The sequence below is a fragment of the Neophocaena asiaeorientalis genome, unplaced genomic scaffold (assembly GCF_003031525.2).
Source record: "Neophocaena asiaeorientalis asiaeorientalis breed wild unplaced genomic scaffold, Neophocaena_asiaeorientalis_V1.1 scaffold17, whole genome shotgun sequence".
Lineage (NCBI taxonomy): Eukaryota > Metazoa > Chordata > Mammalia > Artiodactyla > Phocoenidae > Neophocaena > Neophocaena asiaeorientalis.
Window position 1 is genome coordinate 144,346 of NW_020171802.1, and position 26,510 is coordinate 170,855.

The following is a 26,510-nucleotide window of genomic DNA, read 5'->3' on the forward strand; positions in this document are numbered from 1 at the left end:
CTTTCAGATCTGACCTATTTTGTAACTTAAATTCCATTTTCTTAGACAACTGAATACCCTTTATGGTGCTCCTTAATTATGCGAATTGCTGTTATTTTGTGTACGCAAATGATCCTTTAGAAAACATTGAGCTATGAATGTGGTGGCCCAGCTGCTGCAGGGTTAGATCACAGGTATTGGCGGAATCCCTCATGGGGTCTGAAGCTGCGGTGAGCTACCCTGGACTCATCCCTCTGAAAGGCAGGAATTCACACTGGGACCAAGACGTTGTGATGACAATCTGCAAACCCCAACAGGAAGGTGGGGTTTGCTATGTACGGGGTGAAATACTGAGGCACGACCTTCTTCCTGCAGCCCCACAGGAAGATCAGCCAAAGGTCTAGGCATTTGTCGCAAGTGAACAAACCCTGGCCATCCCACACTAATGGCCTGGGGCCGAGTGCTCTTGTCAGTTGAAACTGGTATCCTCGGAGCCCAGCTAAATCCTAACGAGTCTTCCCCAAAGACACCCATTCCCACTAACTGCCCCCTTTACAGCCCAGCAGCATCACCACATGGCTGCTTGCTGGCATGCTCTGTCATGTTTTTTCGGGCTCCTCAACCAGATGGGCTCCTATTGGTAGGGACGTACTCTTCCTGTACACCGCATTCACTAATCTGGTCCATTTGCCAGCATTAGAAAGGCATTGAGCACATAGTAGATATTCAATAAATACTTCATCATTGACTACTCAATCAATTGGGAGGGGAATGTGCTCTTCAACCAAAGATATTATTCCTTTTTTGACCAGCAGTATATGGGAACCGAACATCTAGCATGTGGTTACCTGTTTCTCTTTGTGCCCGTTTGCTTAAGATAACCTTTTTGGCAAACACTCCACTAATCCTTAGAAAATAGGAGCTTGGAGATGCTAGGGTTATCCTATAGGATCCCTGATACATGGCTAACAGAAAATAACAGAAACACTTCATGCTGTCTTGAGTAGAAATACCTGGTTAGGGCTGAGTTGGCCAGGTAGAGACTGGGGTGCTGAATGAAAAGGAGTCTCAAACATCAATGAAAATGCAATGCCATAGGGAAAACATGGTATTCCCCAGCTCTTCCTGCTTTGCTAAGTAGATCAGAATGGAGGTGAAGACCAGCCTGCCCTCCAAGGAGCAGGGGTCTCAGACTACTTGTCCCTAAGGCATTTATTTTCCTGAGTAGCTTACAAGGGCTGAACTGAATTGCTAGTGACGGTGCGGCCTCCCATCGCCCTCTTTCTCACCCTGCCTCAGTAATTGCCTGGATTCTCTAATAAAATGCTGAACAAACAGTTAACATGTATTGCTTTAGAGTCCACCCACAGCCTTGGCCAGCCCTCTTGCACACAAAGGCTGGGGAGTCACAGAAGCTGAAGCAGCTCAGGCTGGGCCCAGGCCTCCTCAGCAATCCCAGTTGGAAGGGGCAGTTCCAGCAAATGCCCTCACCCAATGTCTCTGGCAAGATTACTTTCAGCTCAGATCAGGGCCTGGGGGAACAGCCCTGTGATATTTATTAACCCTGGGGACACCTAGAAATGCATGACAGAAGTCCCTGAAGGAGCAATTCCTTCCCCAGGTGTGCTTGGAGGCCTTCTTTAGGTCTGACCTGATGGGGGAGATGAGTGACTTGCTTCTTGCTGGCTGAGCAGGATCCCCTACTAGCTCCCCAGCCCCTTGACAAAACAGGACTCATGGCAATACTTAGCCCAGGGAGTGGCTGTGAGGAGTAAATGAAGGAGTCCTTATAAAAACAACTTTTTGGTGTTCATACTAGTGTTACATAAACATGATTTCTCATGATTTGAATGTAAATCAGCTGATTCTGCTTTTTAAAAAATCGTCAATTCATACTATTTTAATCAAAGCCTGATTACTAGTTTTGAAATGTAAAACAGAGTAGGATTTATAGAAATAGCCAGATATAAATTGATAATTGCCCTAACCCATTAAATATAAGCCTCGATTGGTATTATAACTCTCTTCCTAAACCATTCCCTTCTCCCACCAGAAGCCCCTCAGGTGCCAGCAAGCCCCAGTTCTCAGCCTTGTCCTGTCTGCAGTTCAGGCAGCTGCCTCTCAGGAATGGCCTGTCCTTTTGCATTTCCTCCTGTCGCCTGCTTAGTTGGGAGCTGCTGACAGCCTGGACTCCTCACGCTAACATGCTGACCCGGCTCCAGAACCAGGAGTGATGGGCCACTCCCAGAGGAGGCTCAGAACGCCTTCTCCCACTATCTCCTGTGCTCACACCTTTCTTCCTCCAGGTCGGAGATAGACCCAAACATGGAGACAACATGATGTTTTATCTACTTATACTGCATCTCATCCTGACACAGTTCTCCCCCAGTCATAAGAAAAAGTAGCAGCTAAAAATCAAGTTACTAAGTTCAAATCCAACTTTAAGAAGTTGTTTTGTATTGAATTGCCTATTTTCAAGCCCAGCAATTGTACAATTTATTCTGGCCAGTTGTTTCTTAAAGGGGAAAAGCTCTATCTCTGTGTATTTTAAACACATGCAAATGTAATGGAACAGCTTTCAAGTGAAATTATATGTAACTATGAGAAAATATTGGTAACTATTTGATCTTGAGACTTGAAGTAGGAAAGAACATTTTAAGCATAAAAGCAAAAGAAGAACCCATAAATGAAGGACTTTATAGATTTGACTACATGAAAATGGAAAATTTTAAATACTCCCCACCAAAAAAACCCCCAGCAAACAAAATTAAAAGATAACACCCAGGGCTGAACGGTGTGGTGTAAAGAACATGAGTTTTGGGAGTCAGATACAGCTAAGTCTGATCTGAGTGCCAGTTCCTTCACTCACTGGCTCTGTGTCCTTGAGCGGGATGCTCTCTAAGCCTCAGCGACCTGTCTGTAAAACGGGAATAATCATAATAATGATAATAATAGCAACTACCTCATAAGGTTGTTACTAGGATAAGGACTTTTTTGACACACATATGTAAAGCTCTTAGCATAGTGCCTGGCAAGTTTTAGGTTCTCAATAAATGTTATAATCATTACTAAGGGAAAAATATTGCAACATGTGTAATACACTAAAAGCAAACAGCTTTTCTATATAAAAGGTATTTGTAGATTAGTAAGAAAAAATTTTTAAAAACAAATTAAAAAATGAGTTAAAACATGAAAAATCTCCCACAATGATTTCAAATCACCAATAAACATATGAAAAAAAATTCATCCTCACCGTAATCAAACACCTGCAGCCCCCTCCCTGATGTTAGGGATGCAACCTGTCCCAGGGTTGGGTCCCGCTTATTTATTTATTTACTTAGTGTCCTACAATTCAACTAATTCTTCCTTTTAAAAACTTGTGTTTCAGGTGTACAGTATTATAGTTCAACATCTGTATACAGTAGAGTAGACTACCATAAGTCTAGTTACCATCCATCAACACACAGTTGACTACTTTCACCCAACCCTCCAACCTCCTTCGCCTCTGGTAATCACTAATCTCTTCTCTGTATCTATGAGTTTGTTTTATTTTGTTTCTTGGGTTTTTTGTTTAAGATTTCACACTTGAGTGAAATCATATGGTATCTGTCTTTCTCCATCTAATTTCACTTAGTATAATACTCTCAAGGTCCATCTATGTTGTCACAAATGGCATGACTACATTATGTTTTATGGCTGAATAGTATCCCATTCCATCTTCTTTATCCATTCATTCATCGATGGGCACTTAGGTTGTTTCCATATCTTGGCTATTGTAAATAATGCTGCAGTGAACAAAGGGGTGCATATATCTTTTCAAATTAGTGCTTTTGTGTTCTTCGGGTAAATACCCAGAAGCGGAATAGCTGGGTCATATGGTAGTTATATTTTTAATTTTTTGAGGAATCTCCATACTAATTTCCATAGTGGCTGCACCAATTTAAAGTCCCACCAATAGTGCATAAGGGTTCCCTTTTCTCCACATCCTCCCCAATATTTGTTATTACCTGTATTTTCAATAATAGCCATTCTAACAGGTGTGAGGTGATATCTCATTGTGGTTTTGATTTGTATTTCCCTGATAACTAGTGATGTTGAACATTTTTTTCATGTGCCTGTTGGCCTTCTCTATATCTTCTTTGGAAAAATGTCTATTCAGATCCTCTGTCCATTTCCTGAATCAGGTTTTTGTTGTTGTTGATGTAAGAGTTTTTAAATATATTTTGGAAAATAACCCCTTATTGGATATATGATTTGCAAATAACTTCTACCATTCAGTAGATTGTTCTTTGTTTTGTTGATGGTTCCCTTTGCTGTGCAGAAGCTTTTTAGTTTGATTTGGTCCCATTTGTTTATTTTTGCTTTTGTTTCCCTTGCCTTTGGAGTAAGATCCACAAAAACATAGCTAAGACTGATGTCAATCAGGTTACTGCCTATGTTTTCTTCTAGTAATGGTTATGGTTTCAGGTCTTTCTTTCAAGTCTTTAATCTATTTTGAGTTAATTTTTGTGTATGGTGTAAGATAGTGGTCTAGTTTCTTTCTTCCTTTTTTTTTTTTGGCATATGGCTGTCCAGTTTTCACAACAATATTTACTGAAGAGACTGTCTTTCTCCATTGTATGTTCTCTACTGCTCCTTTGTCATATATTAATTGTCCATATATGTGTAGGCTAATTTGTTAGTTCTTAATTCTGTTCCACTGATCTATGTGTCAGTTTTTGTGCCAGTATCAGTATAGTATAGTATAGTATAGTATAGTTTGAAATCAGGGAATGTGATACTTCCCCAGCTTTGTTCTTCTTTATCAAGATTATTTTGGCTATTCAGGGTCTTTTGTAGTTCTGTACAAATTTTAGAATTATTTGTTTAAGTTCTGTGAAATTTGCCATTGACATTTTGATAGTGATTGCGTTGAATCTGTAGATTGCTTTGGGTAGTTTGGACACTTTAACAATATTAATTATTGCAATCCATGAGCACAGAATATCTTTCCACTTATTTATGACTCCTTCAATTTCTTTCATTAATGTCTTGTAGTTTTCAACATATAGGTCTTTTACCTCCTTGGTTAATTTTTTAAATATAAATTTATTTATTTTATTTATATTTATTTTTGGTTGTGTTGGGTCTTTGTTGCTGCACACAGGCTTTCTCTAGTTGTGGCAAGTGGGGGCTACTCTTCGTTGTGGTGTGCAGGCTTCTCATTGCGGTGGCTTCTCTTGTTGAGGAGCACGGGCTCTAAGTGCACGGGCTTCAGTAGTTGTGGCTCACGAGCTCTAGAGCGCAGGCTCAGTAGTTGTGGTACATGGGCTTAGCTGCTCCACGGCATGTGGGATCTTCCTGGACCAGGGCTCGAACCTGTGTCCCCTGCATTGGCAGGCAGATTCTAAACCACTGCACCACCAGGGAAGCCCCTCCTTGGTTAATTTTATTCCTAGGTATTTTCTTCTTTTTGATTTGGGTTTGCATTGCTAATGGGTTTGTTTTCTTAATTTCTCTTTCTGATAGTTTGTTCTTAGTGTATAGATATGTCACAGATTTTTTAATTTTTTTATTTTTTTTGCCCACACCAAGCAGCTCTGAGGGATCTTAGTTTCCTGACCAGGGATCGAACCTGGGCCTCCTGCAGTGGAAGCGCAGAATCCTAACCACTGGACTGCCAGGGAATTCCCACCACCGATTTTTATATATTGATTTGGTATCCTGCTACTGTTCTGAATTCATTTATTAGTTCCAACAATTTTTTGATAGAGTCTAGGGTTTTCTATGTATATTATCATGTCATCTGGAAATAGTGACAGTTTTTACTTCTTCCTTTCCTATTTGTATACCTTTTATTAATTTTTCTTGCCAAGTTTCTATGGCTAGAACTTCCAATACTATGTTGAGCAACAGTGGTTAGAGTGGGCATCCTTGTCTTGTTTATGATCTTAGAGGAAAAGTTTTCAGCTTTTTGTTGTTGAGTGTGATGTTAGTTGTGGGTCTGTCATATATGGCCTTTATTATGCTGAGGTATGTTCCTTTTATACCTACTTTGTTGAGAGTTTTTATCATTAATGTATGTTGAATTTTGACAAATGCTTTTTCTGCATCTATTGTATTAAAATACATCTAGTCTAAAATGTGAAGTGGATAGCTGGTGGGAGGCAGCTGCATGGCACAGGGAGATCAGCTCGGTGCTTTGTGACCACCTAGAGGGGTGGGATAGGGAGGGTGGGAGGGAGACACACGAGGGAGGAGATATGGGGATGCATGTGTGCATGTGGCTGATTCACTTTGCTGTACAGCATAAACTAGCACAATACTGTGAAGCAATTATACTCCAATAAAGATGTTAAAAAATAAAATACATCTGGTTTAATGTGTCATTTAAGTCTGCTGTTTCCTTATTGATTTTATTTCTGTATGGTTTATCCATTGATGTAAATGGGGTGTTATAGTTCCCTACTATTATTATATTGCTTTTAATTTCTCCCTTTAAGTCCATTACTATTTGCTTTATATATCTTGGTGCTCCTCTGTTGGGTGCATATACATTTATAAATGTTACATCTTCTTACTGGATTGACCCCTTTATCATTATCTAATGCCCTTCTTTGTCTTTTATTACAGTCTTTGTTTAATGCCTATTTTGTCTGATATGAGTATATCTACTCCAGCTTTCTTTTCTTTTCCATTTACATAGAATATATTTTTTCCATCCTTCACCTTTGGTCTGTGTGTGTACTTACTTCTTCTTCTGTTTTTTTTTTTTTTTGCAAAAAACTTACCTCTTCTTCTTATTTTTTTGTTGCACTTTTTTTTAACTTTTTATTTTATACTGGAGTGTAGCCAATTAATAATGTTGTGATAGTTTCAGATGCACAGCAAAGCAACTCAGACATACACATACACATATCCATTCTCCCCCAGACTCCCCTCCCATCCAGGCTGCCACATAACATTGAGCAGAGTTCCCTGTGCTATACAGTAGGTCCTTGTTGATTATCCTTTTTAAATAGAGTAGTGTGTGTGTGTACTTACTTCTGAAGTGAGTCTCTTGTAGGCAGTATATAGATGAGTCGTTTGTTTTTTTTAATCCATTCAGCTACTTTGTCTTTTGATTGGAAAATTTATTCCATCTACATTTAAAGTAATTATTGATAGGTATTTACTTATTGCCATTTTGTTAATTGTTTTCTGGCTGTTTTTGTGGTTCCTATTTGTTCCTTTCTTCTTCTCTTTCTATCCTTGTGTTTTGGTGGTTTTCTTTAGCGGTATATTTCAATTCATTTCTCATTTTCTTTTGGGTATTTACTATAAGTTTTTCCCCTGTGGTTACCATGAGGTTCACATACAACATCCTATGTAAATAGCAGTCTGTTCCAAGTTGGTAGCAACTTAAATGTGAACACATTCCAAAACTTTATATTTTTACACCCCTCCACATTTTATACTTGTGATGAGACATTTTAAATCTTTTAATTTTATGTATCCCTTAACTAATTATTTTGATTGTAGTTAATTTTACTACTTTTGTTTTTTTAACATTCCTGGTTGCTTTATAGGTGATTATCCACCAGCTTTATATAATATTTACTTTTTCCAGTGAAATCTTTTACTTTCATATGTTTTCATATAATTAATTAGTGCCATTTTTTCAGCTTAAAGAAGTCCCTTTAATATTTCTTATAGAGCCAGTTTAGTAGTGGTGAATGTCTTTAGCTTTTGCTTAACTGGAAAACTCAATTTTTCCTTCAATTCTGAATGATCACCTTGCTTGGTAGAGAATTCTTGATTGGAAGCTTTTTCCTTTCAACACTTTGAATATGTTATGCCACTCCCTTCTGGCCCATAAGGTTTCTGCTGAAAAATCTGCTGATAGTCATATGGGGTTCTTCTTGTATGTAACAAGTTGTTTTTCCCTTGCTGATTTTAAGATTCTCTCTTTATCCTTAACTTTTACCATTTTAATCATAATGTATCTTAGTGTGTGTCTCTTTGGGTTCATCTTATTTGGAACTCTCTAGGCTCCCTGGTCTTGAACGTCTGTTTCCTTCCCCAGATTAGGAAAGTTTTCAGCCACAATTTCTTCAAATAATTATTCTGGCCTTTTCTCTCTCTCTTCTCCTTTTGGAACCCCTATAATGCAAATGTTATTCCACTTGATGTTGTCCCAAAGTTCTCTTAGGGTATTCTTCATTTTTTTAAATTATATTTTTCATTTTGCTGCTCTGTTTGGGTGAGTTCCATTGCTTTGTCTTCCAGTTCACTGATTTCTTCTTCTACCTCATCCAATCTGCAGTTGAACCCCTCTAGTGGATTCTTTTCAATTCATTTACAACTTCTGTTTGGTATTTTCTTATATATTCTATCTTTTTGTGAAATTCTCACTGCATTTGTCCATTCTTCTCCTGAGTTCAGTGAGCATCTTTATGATCATTATTATGAACACTTGATCAGGTATATTGCTTATCTCCATTTCACTTAGTTCCTATTTTGAGGTTTTGCCTTGTTCTTTTAATTGGAACATATTCCTCTGTCTCCTCATTCTGCCTAATTTTATGTGTTTGTTTCTATGTATCAGCTACCTTTCCCAGTCTTGAAGAAGTGGCCTTATGTAGGAGATGTCCTGTGAGGCTCAGAAGTGCAATCCCACCTGGCCACCAGTGCCAGTAATCAGGGGTGTCCCCTATGCAGGCTGCATGTGCCCTCCTGTTGTGTCCAGGTTGTAGCTACTCCTGCGGTACATTGGTGGGTGGAGCTGGCCCCATGAATGGTTGTGCAGCCTGGTTGTGGTGGCTGTTGTATGCTGGTGGGTGGGGCTAGCCCTTGAAATGGCTGTGTGGCTGCCACGGTGGCTTCCACGCACTGGTGGATGAGTTATTGCACAGCTGGCTGTAAGGCCTGGCCAAGGCACAGGGGTAGGCAGGGCTCTTGGTGGGGCATGCCCATTGATGCTAACAGGTTATATAGAGATTTCCGAAATGGTGCCCTCCAGTGCCAGTATTAGCAAGGCAGCCTGAGATCACAAAAATGGCTCTCGTCAGTGTCTCAGTCCCAGGGCAGTGTCCCAACTGGTTCCTGCCTCTTTGGCAGATACTTCAAGATTAGTAAGTGGGTCCCCCTCACCTATGGTCCAGGCACTTTCAATCTGGTGTTTTTGCACTGATTTTCAGGTTGAGTGAGTCTGTGCATGAGCTCTTTAAGCCGTAGTTTTCTGTTCTCTGGAGTTCCATAATTTTCCTGGACATATTTCCTGTTGGTTTTCAAAGCCAGGTGTTTTGGGTGCTCATCTCTCCTGTGCATGATCTAAGGGCTGGGGTGCCTCATGTGGAGCTCAAATCCCTTGCTCCTCAGAAAAAACTCTGCCTTTGTGATCCTTCCCGATTGTGGATTTCCATGGCTAGGGTGTGGTTTTTTTCCTTGGCATGACCATATTTCTGTTTCTCTTGTTCGCCTTGATGTTGTCCTTTTACCTTTTGTTCTGGAGACTCTGTTCATCCAGTTTTCATGTCCTTTTTAGAGGGAATTATTCCGTATGTAGTTGTAGATTTATTGTGTCTGTGGGTGGAGGTGAGTTCAGGATCTTCCTATGCTGCCATCTTGAACCCTCTCCTGGGCCCTCCTCTTTTAAATATCAAACTACCAAGCCTCTAATATCTTCTCCCACCTGATCTGGCCAATGATTCTCCAATTTAGGATGTATTAGAATCACCTAGAGTGTAATCTACATACAGATTTCCAGACTCAACCTCCACTGATTCTGACTCAGCAGATCCAGAATGTAGCCCAGACATCAGCATTTTTAAACAGATGCTCCCAGGTCTCTTTGATGAAGATGACCCCCACCCACACTTTGAGAAGTTCTACCCTGTACCATCAAAAACAAGGGCTTGTTCCAGCGTCTTTCAGTTCCTGCAGTCTCTCTCTCTCTCTCTCTGTTTTCCTCTCCCAGAAAACTCCCTATGAACTCAGATCTAGAGAACAGAGTCCTGACTAACGAGGTGGGGCTCTTTTTGTTCTTCTCCTGATGATTCTTCAGCAATTAAAAAAAAAAAAAAAACAGAAAGGATCACAGGGTAATTTCTCCATAAGTCACCATGCTTTGTTAACTTATTGACATGCAAACCACTTTTAAAATTAGAGTTTTTATATCTTTCTGTATTTTCCAAGTTATTATAATGGAAACATTAACAATCAGAAAAAAAGTTGCAAAACTCCTAGTCATTCTCACACTTCGTATGTCATTCTAGCTGTAGCTCTGATGTCGCTTTCCCAAAAGTCTTTCTTCCCCATCTCAGGTCGGAGATGTTCTTATCTCTCCCATAGCAACCCTCACTTCTCCCATCAGGGCACTCTTGTCATCGCCTGGTTACTTGTTTGTTCCCCACTAATTGTAAGCACTTCGGGGAAGGGAAGTATATATCTTGTTTATTTTTATAACCTCAACACATAGCCAATAGCTTTCCACACAGTAAGCTGTGAATGAATGAATTCTTCATTCCTCAGCAGGAAAGAGAACATTCAAGAAGCTAGAGGCGGGCTTCCCTGGTGGCGCAGTGGTTGAGAGTCCACCTGCCAGTGCAGGGGACACGGGTTCATCGTGCTCCGGTCCGGGAAGATCCCACATGCCACGGAGCAGCTGGGCCCGTGAGCCATGGCCACTGAGCCTGCGCATCCAGAGCCTGTGCTCCGCAACTGGAGAGGCCACAACAGTGAGAGGACTGCGTACCGCAAAAAAAAAAAAAAGAAGCTAGAGGCAAGACTGAACATGTTAAATAGAAATTTAAAAAATATTAAAAAACACCCAATTCAAATTTATAGAAATGAAAGTTAGAATGTCTGAGGTGAAAAGTACACTGAGTGGGACTAAGAGCAGAAGAAAGATTAATGAATTTGAAGACATAACAATAGAAACTAGACAAAACGGAACACATGGAGAAAAAAGACTTAAAAAGCAAACAGGTCATCAGTGAGCTGTGGAAAAACTTAAAGTAGCCCAATACATGTGTAATTAGAGTCCCTGGCTAGCAGCGTGGGCAGAAAAATATCTGAAGAAATAATGGCAGAAAATTTCCCAATTTTAATGAGAACTATAAATCCACATTTCCAATAAGCTCAGCAAAACACAAGCAAAAGAAACATGAAGAAAATGACACTAAGGCATATAATAATAAAACTGCTTAAAACATTCAGTAAAGGGTAAATCTTAGGAGCAGCCAGAGGAAGAAAAGACACAACCCACAGAGAGGAACAAAGACAAGAACAGCAGGCTTCTCATTGCAAACAGGCAAGTGAGAAGATAGTGGGGTGACATCTTTCAAGTACTAAAAGGGAAACATTCTCAATTTTATACTCAAAATAATTTTCAAGAATGAAGGCCAGGACTTCAGACATTTCTTACATCTCCCTCTATCATGCTCCACCTAAAATGAACCACCTGCCGTTCAAGGGCCTTTTTCCCTTTCTGAAGCCCTGCCCATCTCCCAAGTTTCAGCTCAAATGCCACCTTCTTCTTGAAACCTCTCTTGATTGCCCATTGGATTTTATTCTTACTTCTCTTAGGGTCTTACTATCCTTTGTTCTGTCATATGTGCTTGAGGATTTCCCCCTCCCACTAGCTGATGAGTTCCCTGAGGGCTCCTTTCTTGTTTTTCCTATCACCACAGTGTGCACCCACACTGCCTGGAACAGGCGCTTAGCATCTGTTATACTGACTTATATATTACCTAATCCCTGAAAGATTTCTTTTAAACTTCTTTCCAAGGTATTTCTGACGACTTAGAAGTACCTATTTATTCATTAACAAATACTTGATAAGTTGGGTCCTATGTTTATAAAAGGTAAGACAATCTCTGGGTACAAAAAGCTTGCAATATAGTTAATTAATATAATTTGCTGTTTATACAAGAGTTTTAAGTAAAATAATCTGGGTTTAATAAGAAGTAGATAGACTCTTGGTTAGAAACCCCCTGTGTCCAGGTCATGAGTATTATCATGCTCAGCATCTCCACTATTTCCTGGGTATACCTCCAACTGGAATTCCTTCCCTCCCAGACGCTGGTATTCAGTTGCCTCTTCAATATCTTCACTTGAACATCTAACAGAAATCTCAATGTCAACATACCCCAAACTGAACTCCTGATATTCCCCTCAAAATTATTCCATCTGCAGTTCTTCTATCTCATTAATGGCAATTCTATCTTTCCACTGCTTGGCCACTAACCCTGAAGTCACTGAACTCCTTTTTTCCCCCCCCTCATATTCAAGCTGTCAGCAAATTCCATCAGCGGGACATCAGACATATCTAGACACTGTCCATTTATCATTCTACTGTTACCACCCTGGCCTCAGCCACTGTCTTTTTTCACTGCAGTAGCTAAATAAATGGCCTCCCTGCTACCACTGCCCACCCTTCCCACACAGAGAGTCTAGTCCCATCATAGTGATCCTTTGAAAAGGCAGGTCAGATCATATCACTCCTCTGCCTAAAATCCTCCAAAGACTCCCCATAAAGGCCAATGTCTTCACAACAGCCTGCAAGGCCCTACTTGAACTGGTCCTCTTGTCTTTCCTTCCCCCAGTTATCCTCTCCCAGTCTTCTTGCTGTTCCTTGTGCTCTGGGGATACTCTCCTATCTCAGGGTCTTTGCACTTGCTGTTCACTCTGCCTAAACAGCCCGCCCCTAGATTTCCACATGGCTCACTCCCTCACCTCCTTCAAGTTTTTGCTCAAATGTCACCTTCTTAGTGAGGCCTTCCCCACCCAGAAGACTTCCAGTTGCATCTTCCCCTTCCTGCTCCCTAGTCCTCAACGCTGCTTTATTGCTCTTCACAGCACTCATCACTTTCTAATATTGCAGATAATTTACTTACTTTGGTTCTTGTCGGCTCCTCCCCCCTTCCCCCACTGAACATAAACCCCAACAGGACAGGGATTTGCATGGTTTGTTCATACTGTTTCTTGTGCACCCACAGTTGTGCCTGTGATATAGTAGGTGCTCAGTAACTACATGCCGAAACTAACACACACCTCCAAAACTCTTAGTATGAAAAGGAACTAGGTTCAGAGACTGTCAGATACCTTAGTCTATATTTGCCCTTGCTGAGTTGTGGATGCATTTTATGAGTGAAGAGGTATTCATCAAATACCTCACTAGAGGTCTAGCGAAGAGTGGAGATATATTTAAAGAGACAAGGTGACCAAAGATGACAAATTAGAGACCAAAACTGTACACAAACAAAGTTTTAGTTATGCGATACAGACAGTAAGTGCAGAAAAGGTTAGAGGTGGAAGAGATGAGTGTTTTGAAGTGAGCTAAGAATCACTTGTCTCCCCCAGGTCTCTAATGGGGTTTTCTGAAGCAGGAGTACTGCTGGAATAATCTCTCACTAACTGTTAATAACAATATTTTGTGCTCACATTGTTTCCTTCAACAAGCATCTTCAGTTAATTTTTGATTTTTATCTAAGCATTCTTATCTTCACCTTATAGTCAGAAAAGTATACATAAACCACAGTTAAGTAACTTGTCCAATGTTGGGGGAATGGACAAAGAATTAATCCATTATCCCAAACTCTGCCCTTTGGCATTCTTTGTACATAGCAAAAACATTTGTAAAGATGTTTTGTCAACCTACTCCCTGCTCAGTCTCCTCCTCCCTCCGCTCAGAGAATAGCTACAAGTGGTTAGCCCAGAAAATATTTAGAGGAGGTCCTTGGGTTGAGATGCTCACCCACAAAATAATTGTTGATGATGTTAGCATCAGAACATTGGCTGGATGGAACTGTTGGTTTGACAAACATGCTGTTCCTATGGGGTTCAAAAAGATTTGGTCTATGAAAGGATAAATGCATGAGTTCACCTTGAACATGAATAAAATATTTGCAAATTATCCTTAGTATAATTAACGTCCCTAAATTCAATACCAAGCATATATATTGAACCCATGAACCATAAAAATGACTATCTGGGAAATAACATTCTTTCTAGAAGTCTGTGTGTTTCCCTTATGGCACCCGAGATGCCAGACCTTGGAGTTATTCTACAACCTGCCCTTTCTCTGGCAAGTTCTATTGATTCAATCTCCATTGTTTTAATTACAAGGCTTCAAAAGTCCCTGAAGCACAAAAAGGAAGGATTTGAGAAATAGTAAATGTCAGTAACAACAAGCTAACATATATTGAGTTCTAGGCACCATGCTAAGGACTTCACATAGATTATTGAATTGAATCCTTATGATAACACCTAAGGTAGATACTACTGTCATTGCCTTCTTAAGAATGACGAAACTGAGATTCAGAGAGGTTGAGTGATCTGTTAAAGGTCACATAGCTAAGAGGGGAGCTAGGAGTAAACACACATAAAGGCTTTTGGGTCTGCCTTTTAATTTTTAGACTTGTAAAGACCTCTCTCATAGAGAAGACAGAATTCTTCTTGGAAGAAATGGGTTCTCCTTTCCTTGAATATTCTTTTACCCTTCAGTTTTCCTTCCCTCTTTTTCCTCTCATATTCAGTCTCAAAACAAATTTAGCATCCTCACTTCTAAACTAACCCACTTTAGGTTCCTCAATTCTGTCCATGATGCTACCATCTTTGGACGGATCTGGATCAGGTGGCTCCTTTCTCTTTCTTATATCCAATTAGTTCCCAACTTCAATGCATCCTTATTTCTTGGTATTTCTAGGATCTATATCTTCTCCATTTCTGATGCCATCACCTTAGCCAGACAGAACCATTTCCTGCCTGGACTAATGCAATAATTTCCTAACTTCCTTCCTGTCTCTTGTCTCTCCCCCGTGCAGTCCTTCCTGCATTGTACAGACAGACCTGTCCTATAAAACCACATTCTTCATGATTGCCCCTTGAAAAATTCTCCCAATTGCCCATCAGATTCATTCTCAACTTTTCAAAAGTAGAAATTCAAGGCTCTCTCTCATGTAGCCATCTTAATTCCTCTCCCACAGCCCAAACTCCCCAGTGCAGGAAAGCTTCTTGCTCTTCCAAGCCTTGTACTACGTTCATTCCTGCCCCTAGACCTTGGCTCAAGTTATTACCTGCACTTGGAATGATTTTCCCTCCTTGCCTGCTCAAATCTCACCAACCCTTCATTGCCCATTACAAGTTCTGTCTCCTCCATGAAACCTGCCTTCATCACTTTAGTGAGGATTGATTTTCTCTCTTTGTCACTGCCCTGACGCTTACTGTAAAGGATTTTTCTCTAAAGGTCTTCCTGTTCACAGGGATTGATTCCAAGGTCCTCAAATGCTGCCTAAAGGGAGAAGGCCTTTTCTACCTTTGAGAGAAAGGATTCCAGACCCCAATCACACTAAGTTACTGAAAAACTGGGGAATTATTTTGCAGCTGCCAGCTCATCATTTTAGCTTGGGTACAGTTATCCACAATGCATTTCCAAGTCCTTCTCAGTTTTTACATACAGCCAATGCAGGATCTCCAAAGTTCCCAGCACTTTGATAAGTACAAGAAACTTTCTGAGTGGCAAGATGAAGGGGTTATTCTACCTATTGTGTTCAGAACAAATTGCATTTTAAGTGATCTTTAGTTGGCCTTGTTGTTTTAACTCTACCTTTCAGTAAAGAAAATTGTGTCTCAACTTTAGTCAGACTAGAAGTAAATTATATCTACTTAAAATATAGAGCTATTAAAACCCAAAGAGCTACATAAAAAAAAAGCAACTGATGGGCTGAAAAATGCTCCCTTTGTAGAAGAATTACAACCTAAAATCATCATCTTGTTTTACACAACATGACCTTTAGTCTGTAGATAAAATGCATGTAAATGAAGCTTGAATGTCAACTAGATTTGGCCAAGGATTTTTTCTGGTGCGAGGGGAGGGAGGGAAGGAGAGTTTGAATAATGTAGATTTTTTTTTTAATGTCTTTTTTTCCAGATAAGTATGTTTTATCAGATATAAAGACTATTTTGATAGTTCTCACATAGGTACCTATATCCTAGAGAACATGAGACCCCTAAGAAGTAAATTGTTCTCCTTTCTTAGAAGTTTTTTGCTCTACCTTCCACTCACATTTTGTCAATTTTCCAAATGAAAGCACCCAAAACTTTTTTCAGGACTGCCACCAACAGGAATCAGCAGGAGTTAACAACAGCTACGCCAGTCAAAAATGGGGTGAATGTGACTCTCTTCTAGTGGGTGTCAAACCTCGTCATCAGTGGCCATGAAGAAGGGGTGAGGCCCCAGGAAAGCCTGAACTGTTGAAGAAGCCTTGTTCCCATATCAAGGCTAATTCTGTTTTGTTTTCAATGACAAGATGATTTAGGTTGGTGTGATGTGCCACCCTAGGCTTCAAAAGGCCAAATATGATCCCGAAGCAGCAGCTGATAAAAGCACATATGATCAGACAACTTGGCATTCTGAAGAAAGTGGAGATGAAGAGTAAACCCAGAAACAAGATACTGAGGGCTTTGGACAAGGAGGGCTGCATGATAAAGTCATAGTGATTAATCTCAGTAACAGCAACAATGAACACTTACTGGAAATCTGACTATATCAGGCACTGTCCTTTACCTACATTATTTCCCTTAAACCTCCTAACAGCCCTATGAGGTGCATACTATTATCTTAATCTTACAGAGGAGGAAACTGAGGGTTGGGGAAATTAAAAGACTTGCCCAAGGTCGCCCAGCTACCAAGCTGTGGGCCCGGGATGAGAATCCGTCTGACTCGTGGGTCAGACGACTGCCACAACATACCTCAGGGAAGCACCAGGGAGAGAGAATTGGGCTGCAAACCTGACTGTGAAGAAGGAATCCCAGGTCTCTCAAGTTAAGGGCAGGAGCACAATGGCTGAAGGTGGCAGTAGCGCCATGTGGAGGTGAGCTTGGAACAGCCAAAGATGGATCCTGAGACACGGGCTTTACAGAGGATGAACAGCCCCTTGGCATTGGAAGACCCGTGATCTGAGCAGTTGTTCTGCAACTCACCCAGACAGGGCTCTCCGCCCAAGGATCTCTCAGCCTGTCATCTAGTGGGCAGTGGTACAAAATGACAGGCAGGTCTGAGGGATTCTGCTGTCTCCCCAGAGTGGAGTGGCACTTTTCCAGGGGGGGACCATGACTTTGAGTTCATTTTATCCTTGGCACAGTGGCAGTGAAGGTTGAAGGAGAAGCAGGGAAATAGCAGAAAAAGATGAGAGTGGACAATTCACCAGGCCCAAGCAGGTCCATCCTGCTCAGGCTGTAAAGGCTCAGCAGGCTTGTTCCTGTTGCCCTCACCTCTGCTGCTTTGGCTAGAAAGAAGCTAGGAACTTTTCAATAGCCACAGGACCTGAGAGCAGGTCCAAATGGTTTAATGCCTTTCATGTGGTCAACACAACTTCCCTGTCCCTACGGGTCCAGATGCTCAGTCTTGACCCATTTGTTGCTCACATAAATCCTTAGAGAATCATGACAACTGTACATCTACACTGAATGCTTTATTTTCATGTGTGCAAAATATGTGTCAATGAAGAAAGTGTCTGAAGGATGTAGCTAAGGGGCCAACTCTCTCCTGTCTTCCTCACATACCATCATGACCTGATACGTGAGTGAAGTTTACGGGTGTGTTCACCGTACCAATACCAGACACAGTCTTAGCAGAGATGTAGCTTCAAATTCTCTCTTACCCTTGATACCTGGAAATGGCTTCTAACATGCAAATTAACCCCACAGTGTCAGGTGTGACATCCCAAGTGCCCACATGCACATGCTGCTATGAGGAAGGCCACGGAAACCCACCTCCCAGTCTCTCCGTGTGGGTTATTACTTTGGCTGCCCAGTCTTTTTTTGTTCTGCTCTATTAGGCCTCTGAGCTCTCATTAGGGTCCACTTCATGTGACAGGACCTAATGGGGTATATGTTTCTCCCCTTCAACTGAAGCGAATAGATGGGGTGTGAAACAAGGCCTAGATATGGGGTTAAATGGCTGGCTAAAAGCTGTCCTAACACTGACTGCTCTTGACTTGGGAAGTCAGCTTATGGGGAGCAAAGGCTTAAGGGCTGGCTCAGCCCCACAGCCTCCCTCTAGAGTGAAACCACAGTCTCAGGGCAGCTCTGTCCTGGGCTCTGTTTCCTTGTGGGAGGTCTTAAACTCCAGGGTTAACCCTATGCTAGAAGAACCCTGATTTTACTAAATTAGCTCTCCAAAGGAACCATCCCTAGCACCCCTCCGTTCCCACGGACCACTGTCTAAATGAGAGGTTGGCAAAGTTTTCTGCAAAGGACAAGACAGAAAATATGTTAGGCTTCGTGGGCCGTATGGTCTCTGGCACAACTACACAGTTCGGTTGTCATGTGTCAAGCAGCCACAGACAATACATAAACAAGTGGGCATGGATGTATTCCAGTAAAACTGTATTTATGGTTACTGAAACCTGAATTTCATATAATGCTCAGATGTCGTGAAATATTATTCCTCTTTTCATTTTTTTTCCTATCCATTTATAAATTTAAAAATCATTCTTAAGTCATGGGCTGCACAAAAACAAGTAGCAGGCTTGATCTGACCTGAGGCCATAGTTTGTTAACCCCTGGTCTAAATCCTCAGCTTTTACACCCTGGAAGTGACCCAGTTCGAGTGGGAAAGGCAGGGGTTACCTTCCTTTCCTTCAAGGAAACATAGCATCCATACAAACAGAAGTTGTAACTACAGGTAATGTAATTTTTGTCCCCTGTAAACAAGAATAATGCATAGATCCATATAAGTGTACCTCATAGCAGTCATCATGAAAAGTTCTGTTTGCTATAATGCATTACTGCTTAACATAGCTGGAATCTCCTCCTTGAGAATGACCTTCAGAACACATGTTTGTGAAAAGCCAGAGTGACAGGAAATCTCCATCCTCCGAAGGTGGAGTTAATGTTTAGAGACAGCCAGAAACAAAACAAAATGAAACAAACCAAACCAAACTGAATGCAAAAAACCATCTCCATTTAACCACCAATAATGATAACAATGGCCTAGATACCACTATCCTTTCAGAACCAGGCTGGGAAATCAGTGGTGGGGGTGGAGGTTGTGCTGGAACTAAATAAAGCCATTTTTGTTCAAAACTACTCATTATTATGAGGTGAGCCTGCTGCAAACTAAGCCTGGAAGTCCTAACATGGCCCCTAACAATGTGAGTGTTGTTTGCCCAACACACTGCCAGTCAATTCAAAAACATTTTGAGGGAATTTTTGTCAATACTTCAAAGCCAAGAGATTTCACATAAAAAGTCAGATTTTTTACTTTTACTGGCAAAATCAAAAGATCAGGCACACTGGGCTCTCGTTCTCATACAGCAGCCACAGCAAAAGCCTCCCCTATAGACACAGCACATGAACCTTGGGCTGGAGCAGTCCCTACCATGCCCTATGGCCCCCAGCCCAGGGGCAGCTGCCATGTAACCTTGTGCTTATGGCCTTTTCACTCACGGTAAGAGTAACACAATCACATGGTTCAAAAGTCAAAATGATGCACAAAGCTATGCAGTGAATGGCTCATTCCCACCTCATCCCCACCCTCCCTAATACTTTTGTTAACTTCATTTATTTTTCCCCCTTCTTCCTTACACTTTTGTCACTTAAAATATATCCTGGGGATTGTTCCCATAGCAGAACACAGAGAATTTACTTATTCTTGTTTTACAGCTACCTCGTATCCCAGTGGATGTATAGGTCAGTTTATTTAACTAGTCCTGTAGTGGACACAGGTTAATAGTCTTTTCTTTTTACAAATATTCTGCAATGAATAACTATGTGCATACGTCATTTCAGAGGTGATAAAGTCTGTTGTGCAGGATAAATTCCCACACGCAAGATTACTGGGTCAGAGGGTAAATGGGTTTGTAATCCAAAGGTATTGCCAAATTGGCTTCCATATGGGTCGTAGCATTTTGCACTCCAAACAGCAATGCAAGAGCATGTCTGTTTCCCTTCAGTTTCCCCAACAGAATATGTCGACAAACTTTTGCAGTTGTCATTCTGACAGGTAAAAATTATATTTCAGAGCAGTTGTAATTTGCATTTTTGAATCAAGAGTTCTTTTCCTGTGTTTTTAAGAGAAATTTGTATTTCTTTTCCTGAGAACTATCTGTTCCATACTCCTACTGAATTCCTATTTCTGTTGCAGATTTCCCTATTAAGTTCTTATCTTTTTAAATCAACTTCTAGAACTGCTATATATATTCAGAAGAGTAGCCCTGTACCTATGATATGAGCTGCAAATATTTCTTTCCAGTTTGTCATTTATCTTTTGCCTCTGTTTATGGTGTATGCGTTTGTTTTTATTGTTTGTGATGCAGTTTTGTTGTTGTGTGTGCTTTTTAAATGTGGTTAAGTTTACTTATTTATTGTTTGCTTCAGGCTTTTGAGTTATAGTTTGAAAGAAAGGTATTCCCCATTCCAAAATTAAAAATGAATTTACTCATATTTTCTTCTAGCAATTTTAGAGTTTCATTTTCTAAATGTAAATCTTTGATCCATTTAAAGCTTGTTAAGGTGCACATTGTGAGAAGTAAAACTTTCTTGGGTGCTCGACCTAAGATTTCAGGGAGGATGATAAAGCTACCAGAACATCAATAAGAGTGAGACCTGAAGAATGGGTGAGAGAGAGCAGCTGATGAGAGGAAGGGGGAGAAGAGGGGTGGTGAGGGAGTGGAGACTAAACAGAAGCAGCATCTCCTGCAGGAGTTCCTGGCAGATGGGTTCCATTACTCACGGGTACCCAGGGCCCCTTTTATTACTTTTCTCCAAAGTACCCACTTACTTTTAAAGATTTAATGTGTTTGGCTGTACCAAACTAACTGTACTTAAGTAATAATTAGTTATGTTGCCCTTTTGGTTTTTTTTTTTTTTTTTGGTACGTGGGCCTCTCTCTGCTGTGGCCTCTCCCGTTGCGGAGCACAGGCTCCGGACGCGCAGGCCCAGCCGCTCCGCGGCCTGTGGGATCTTCCCGGACCGGGGCGCGAACCCGAGTCCCCTGCATCGGCAGGCGGACTCTCAACCGCTGCGCCACCAGGGAATCCCCTGTTGCCCTTTTAACAAGGTCATTTACAGCTGCCAATCAGTTTCCGGTCAGACTGTGCTAACCAGAATGACCACGCTGAGTTGATGTACTTTCAGCCAAAAGCACAGAACTTAGAAGTGTCAGTTGGCTTAAGAAGGCTCATCTTGGATAAATGAGCCATTTTGGAAGACTTTTTGGAATGCTGAAATTAGTCTGCATACAGCTTACTTCTTTGTTCCTAGATCTCTAAGGACATGGGACTTCTGATTTCACCCTCATTCAAGACCTACTGGTGCTATATAAAAGGGCAAGGGAAAGTGTAGACTTCAACCTTCAGAAGTGGGCACATTGAACTCCATACTGTACACTAAATAGTTCTCTTAGCAGCTTTTCTACTCAAGGTGCCCTGAGAAAGTTCTTAAAAATTGTTTCCTCATGTGAATAATGCTCTGTTCTGAGAAAAACAGAGAGTAAAAATGAGAAAAATCTGCAAAGGTGAATGGTGAGAGTGTTGCTAAAATAAAGTATGTAAGGGGCTTTTCACCAATTAAGTTGGTTCCTCTGCCCAAAGTAGAGGCCTCAAGGGAGAACTGATGAGAGTGAGATGCTTAACACAGCTGACCGTCATCGGGAAGGCATGCCAAGGTCCTTTGTGTTGGTGAGTGGGCACCACCCTTATCAATTAATTCAGAATCTCAGGGAGGTGGGGCCTAGGCATCAGTCATGTTTAAACTCCCCATATGATTTCAATGTGCAACCACTGCTCTGGAACGGTGTTATTCAAAGTGTTTTTCTCAGACCAGCAGCACTGATGTCAGCGGGAACTTGCTACAAATGCAGAAGCTCGGGGCCCAACTTAGACCTTCTGAATCAGAATCTGTATTTTAACAAGATCCTCAAAATATTCACATGCACATTAAAGAAGCCATGGTCTAGAGGAGCTTTTCTCAAAGTGTGGCACCTAGACCACCTGTATCAAACTCATCAAGGGGTTGGGAAGGTGGGGGAAATGGGGATCAGGAAGGAAGCCGATTCTGGAGATTATAATTCTACAAATCTGAGGGTGGGGCCCTGAAATCTGCATTTTTAATATGTTCCCAGGTGATCCCTAAGCCTACTGTTTGAGAACTACTCCCAAGAGGAATATGATAGTGGCTTTCTCCTGGCCTGCATAGAAAGTCCCTCAGTGACTCCAAAAGGTCAAAGCACACCCATTGCAAGTGGAAGATGAGTTGGGGATAATCTACAAGTGCTTCTCAGCTTGACAAATGTAATGTTTCTGCTGACTTGCAACAGAGCAGGTGGTGGTAGTTAAATCAGCTTTCATATTGACACAGAAATGAGTCTCTGCGTTCTCTTGGGTTAGCGACTGAACAGGATGCAATTTGGATACATAAGCCTCTACCTTAAAAGCAGGATTAAAAATATAAAATGTTGATGTTCAGATGCATCCTTCTCAGACGATTTCAAAACCCCCTCAAAATGCGTGGTGGAGAGCCAAGAAAGAGCGAATTCTCTTAAGGAGATTTCTTCATTTTACAGAGCTCTTTTTTTCGAAATTTTTGCTTGGGCCCAGATTTCTAAATGATAACGTGGGTAAAAACTGAATCCAGGAATGGAAAATGTGATCTTTCTCAAAAGATGTGCTTGAAGTGTGTAGTACTTCCATGTAGTTTTACTTTATCTTTTTTATATAAAATACTCCTTGATTGATTGATTGATTTTTGGCTGTGTTGGGTCCCTGCCGCTGCCCATGGGCCCTCTCCAGCCGCGGCGAGCCGGGGCCACTCTCAGCCGCGGTGCTCGGGCCCCTCATTGCAGGGTCCCCTGCCGCCGCAGAGCATGGGCTCCAGGCACGCGGGCCTCAGCAGTTGTGGCTCCCAGGCTCACTAGTTGTGGCTCACGCGGGGGCTCCAGAGCGCAGGCTCAGCAGCCGTGGTGCAGGGGCCCAGACGCTATGCCGCATGTGGGATCCTGCCGGACCAGGACTCGAACTCTTCCCCCACCCTCCTCCTCCCCTCCCCCCTCGCATTGGCAGGCGGACTCCCAACCACTGGGCCACCAGGGAAGTCCTCCATGTAGTTTTAAAAGCACTTCAGCTCATGTAAGATATTTTTAAACTTCTATAACAGGTTTAAGTGGATTTATCTTCAAATACCTAGGATTCCAAATATGGCTCACACTTGACTTGAGGTGACAGAACTGAAATCTTTGTAATTTTAAAGTGAAATAAGACCATAGTGGTTGTCACGGATAATGAAATGAAATGGGGAACTGCAATGTGATCTAAATGTATAATTACTGAGTTGAAATCAGCAAAAGCAAAGAAAGTCAACACTAGAAAAAAGATTTCTGAGGCTTTGCTTTAAATACTTTTTTTAACAGCAGTGTTTCTTAAACCTTCTGGGGGTAGTGCAATGGAGCCCCTTTGAAAATCTAACGAAAAGCAATGGACTCTCCCTAGATGCACGCGCCTGCGAGAGCACACGCTGACATTTTCTGAAGTTCCATAGACTTTTTAGAGCCCATATGATGAACCTCAGCTTTGGCGTTGCGTTTTAAGAAAATTGCTCTATGTTGATTTCCACTATTTGTAAGCACTTTAGACACAAGATTAAGTTTCTCCGTAGAAAGGTCGTGGGGTTGGTAAGATTAGGGCTGATTGTTTTCACTTAAACAGAGACTATTAGGTCGGCAGTCTTGTGCTGATGAGCCGAGGCCAGGTGAAACGCCAGACTACTAGATCGTGCCAGGGAAAGAATCCCTTTATTGAAGAAGCCTGCGCTCTCGCAGAAATGCTACCTCCGTGCTCTCAGGGGGCCCCTACGAATTGCACAGGCACAGCCCGGGGCTGCTGTGGCTCCTGGCACACCAGAAGGTGAAAACTTATGTCCAAAGTTAGGAAGCAGGCTCTTAAAAACACTGCCTACTCCCCTCATTTATCTGCAGACTGAACGACATCAGAGGTGGAAGACTTACCCCTTCACTCCCTCCTCCATTTAACAATGAAGAAACTGACCCCAGAGGGTTAAGGTGCTTGCCAAGGTGACTTCCCCAGAGGGCTCACACCCAGGACCTCTCCCCACGACACCTTGCCATCTGGCCAGGGGAGGAGAGGGCGTCTAGGGCTCTCTCCCCACACTGTACGCCGCCCACCCCGGCGGGGGCGTCAAGGGGAGCTGAGACCCCGCCTACCGGCACCATGGAGTAGGTCATCATCAACAGCATGTCATGGCTTTGGGCGCGGATGTGCTGCGCCGGCTCCACGCCGTGGCTGCGCTTGTTGCGCGCGGCGCTCACAGGATCTGGCGGTGGCGCGGGCGCCCGGCGAGGTGCGTGACTCAGCTCCGCCAGGAAGGCGCGCAGGGCGCTGTCCTCGCGCTGCTCCCGGCCACACTGCGCCTCCAGCGCTCGCAGCGCCGCGCTCAGCCCGCGCCACTGGCACAGCGCGAACACCGTGCCCGCAGCATTGAGCGCCGAGAGCAGGGCCACGGCGGCCAGGGCGCCGCGCAGCCCCCAGCCCGCGCCCCCGCGGCCTCGCTCCGCGCCTCCGGCCATACTCTGTGCGCCTCGGGCCAGGTCGGGCAAGGCTCTGCCACCTTTCAACCCCGCAGCCTTTATACGCTGTGGGCAAGCTGTGGGCTGGTGGCAGCGCCGTGAGTCACGCCGCCCTTTGGCCTGGCTGGCGGGGCGGGTTGGGGACAGTAGTGGTGGCGCCCGAGCAGCCCGGAGGGACAGGCAGGCGGAGAGGGGGAGAGGAGCGAGTGGAGACAGTCCGCGGAGGGGGGCAGGGCTCACGCTCCTGGTGCCCGGCCAAGCAAACCAGCAAACCCGTCTCTCCTTCCTTTTCCCCCGCTGCCCTGCGCGTGGGCATTGCCGTGGCCCAGACGGGCAGAACGAGGGTCAGACTGAGGGGGAGAGCAGGAATTCTTATGGCCTGAGAAGTCGCTGGGTTCCACCCCCTCCTCCCCCCACACTGCCCTCTCTGGAGAAAAGGATCAGCATGCCCAGATGCCAAGGCATGTGCCCACTGTCCCTGGGAGGTCTGCTGCTGGGCTGGGTCCCAGGCTGCCTATCATTCCTCCCCAGGGTCATAAGGCCTCATGTGGCCACTGAAGACCCCACTCGATCTTTCCTAGGAAGGGAATGGCTAGAGACAGTGAAACAGCTGGCATTGGAGGGTTAAAAAAGCCACCCATCCAGAAAAGCCCAGCCCTGCATGACAAGCAGGAATCATCTGTGAAGGGAGATTATTCAGGATGTGACAGGCCAAGAACTCTCCCATGAGACCCATATCTGGGAGGTAGCAAGGTGATGAGAAAAAAACCTCCAGAGTGGAAATCAGGAGAACTGGTTCTAACCCTATCATGCTGCTAGCCAGCTGGGGGGCTTTGACATGTCCCAAGACCACTCTGGACTGATTTTGAGGTGCTTTCTGGCTGAAGGGTTGGGACTCTGGGTCCCTGCTGGACCTTACCTTACTTAGCCTGTCTTACTTGAGGGGGCAGTTGCCTCATACCTCCTGGCTACCCCTTCACAGCCCCCACCATTTCCTGTTAGCTCATTTGCTTGCTGTGCCTCAAGGCCCCCTCCCCCAAGTGACTGAGGTCACTTCTCAGTCTCCTCCAAGGACCTCTTCATCCCTATTTTTCTCAGCTTTCTCTAGAATGGCTCTGCCTCCCTGGGGCCCCAGGGCCTGCAGGAGGCCCTGGTGGTGTGGGAAGCCACAACTAGAAGACAAGATTGCGGTTTCCACAGCCCATTATCTCAGAGAAGGAGGTGGCTCCCTGCCACTGAGCCAGCTGGAGCTTCAAGGTTCTGTGTCAAGGTCTGGACTCCTGAGTTTTAATTGGGACATTGACCAACTTGCATATTCTTAAAAGAACATCCAGGATGAGGAATCAGGAAAGCATGAAGGCCCAAGTGGTTCATGAAGGACCTCAACTATGGGGACATGATGTCTGGGAGGGGATGGGGGTGATACAGAAAATGTTGTCCAGTTCCTCCCAACTCCAACATATTATGACCTATTGGAAGAACTGCCATGTGCCCTCATCTCTTTTCATCTAGGCATAGGATGCCAACTGTCAGGCTTAGGACCAATGGGGAAAAGCCATGGAGAGACAGAGTTGGAGGTCGGTCGGCCCCAGTAAGATTTTCATTATGTCACTAAAAACTTACTGAGCGCCTACTGTGTGCTGGGCACAGTAATGGGTGTTGGAGGTACAGAAATGAACAAGACAAGCAGCTTTTTCAGTGTAAGCAGTTGGAGTCCCATGGAGCCTCCTGAGTTTCTCTTTAGCCTAACATTCATACAGTTTCTATTGCCAGACCATCTGTCACCAATGCCCACCATTAATAACAGAGTATACAGCTCCTGAGGTTAGGGGTCACATCCTGTTTAACCCTGTCTCCCCCCAACAACCAGCACAGTCCCTCACTTAAAATGGCCATTCAATAATTACCTGTTAAATGAGCAAATTAACAAACGAATGAAAGGCTGTATGGTGAGGGCAAGGCTATGTTAAATGATGTGTGTGTAGTG

General features: G+C 43.1%; 1 protein-coding gene across 1 annotated transcript in view; it reads right to left on the reverse strand.

The window, feature by feature from the left end:
- GLDN (gliomedin) overlaps positions 1–24,523 on the reverse strand; it is a 63,704-nt gene extending 39,181 nt beyond the window's left edge. Inside the window, exon 1 of the mRNA XM_024742250.1 lies at positions 24,161–24,523. Coding sequence (XP_024598018.1) covers positions 24,161–24,523 — 363 coding nt within the window. The remainder of the gene's footprint in view (positions 1–24,160) is intronic.
- Between the last annotated feature and the right edge of the window lie 1,987 nt (positions 24,524–26,510).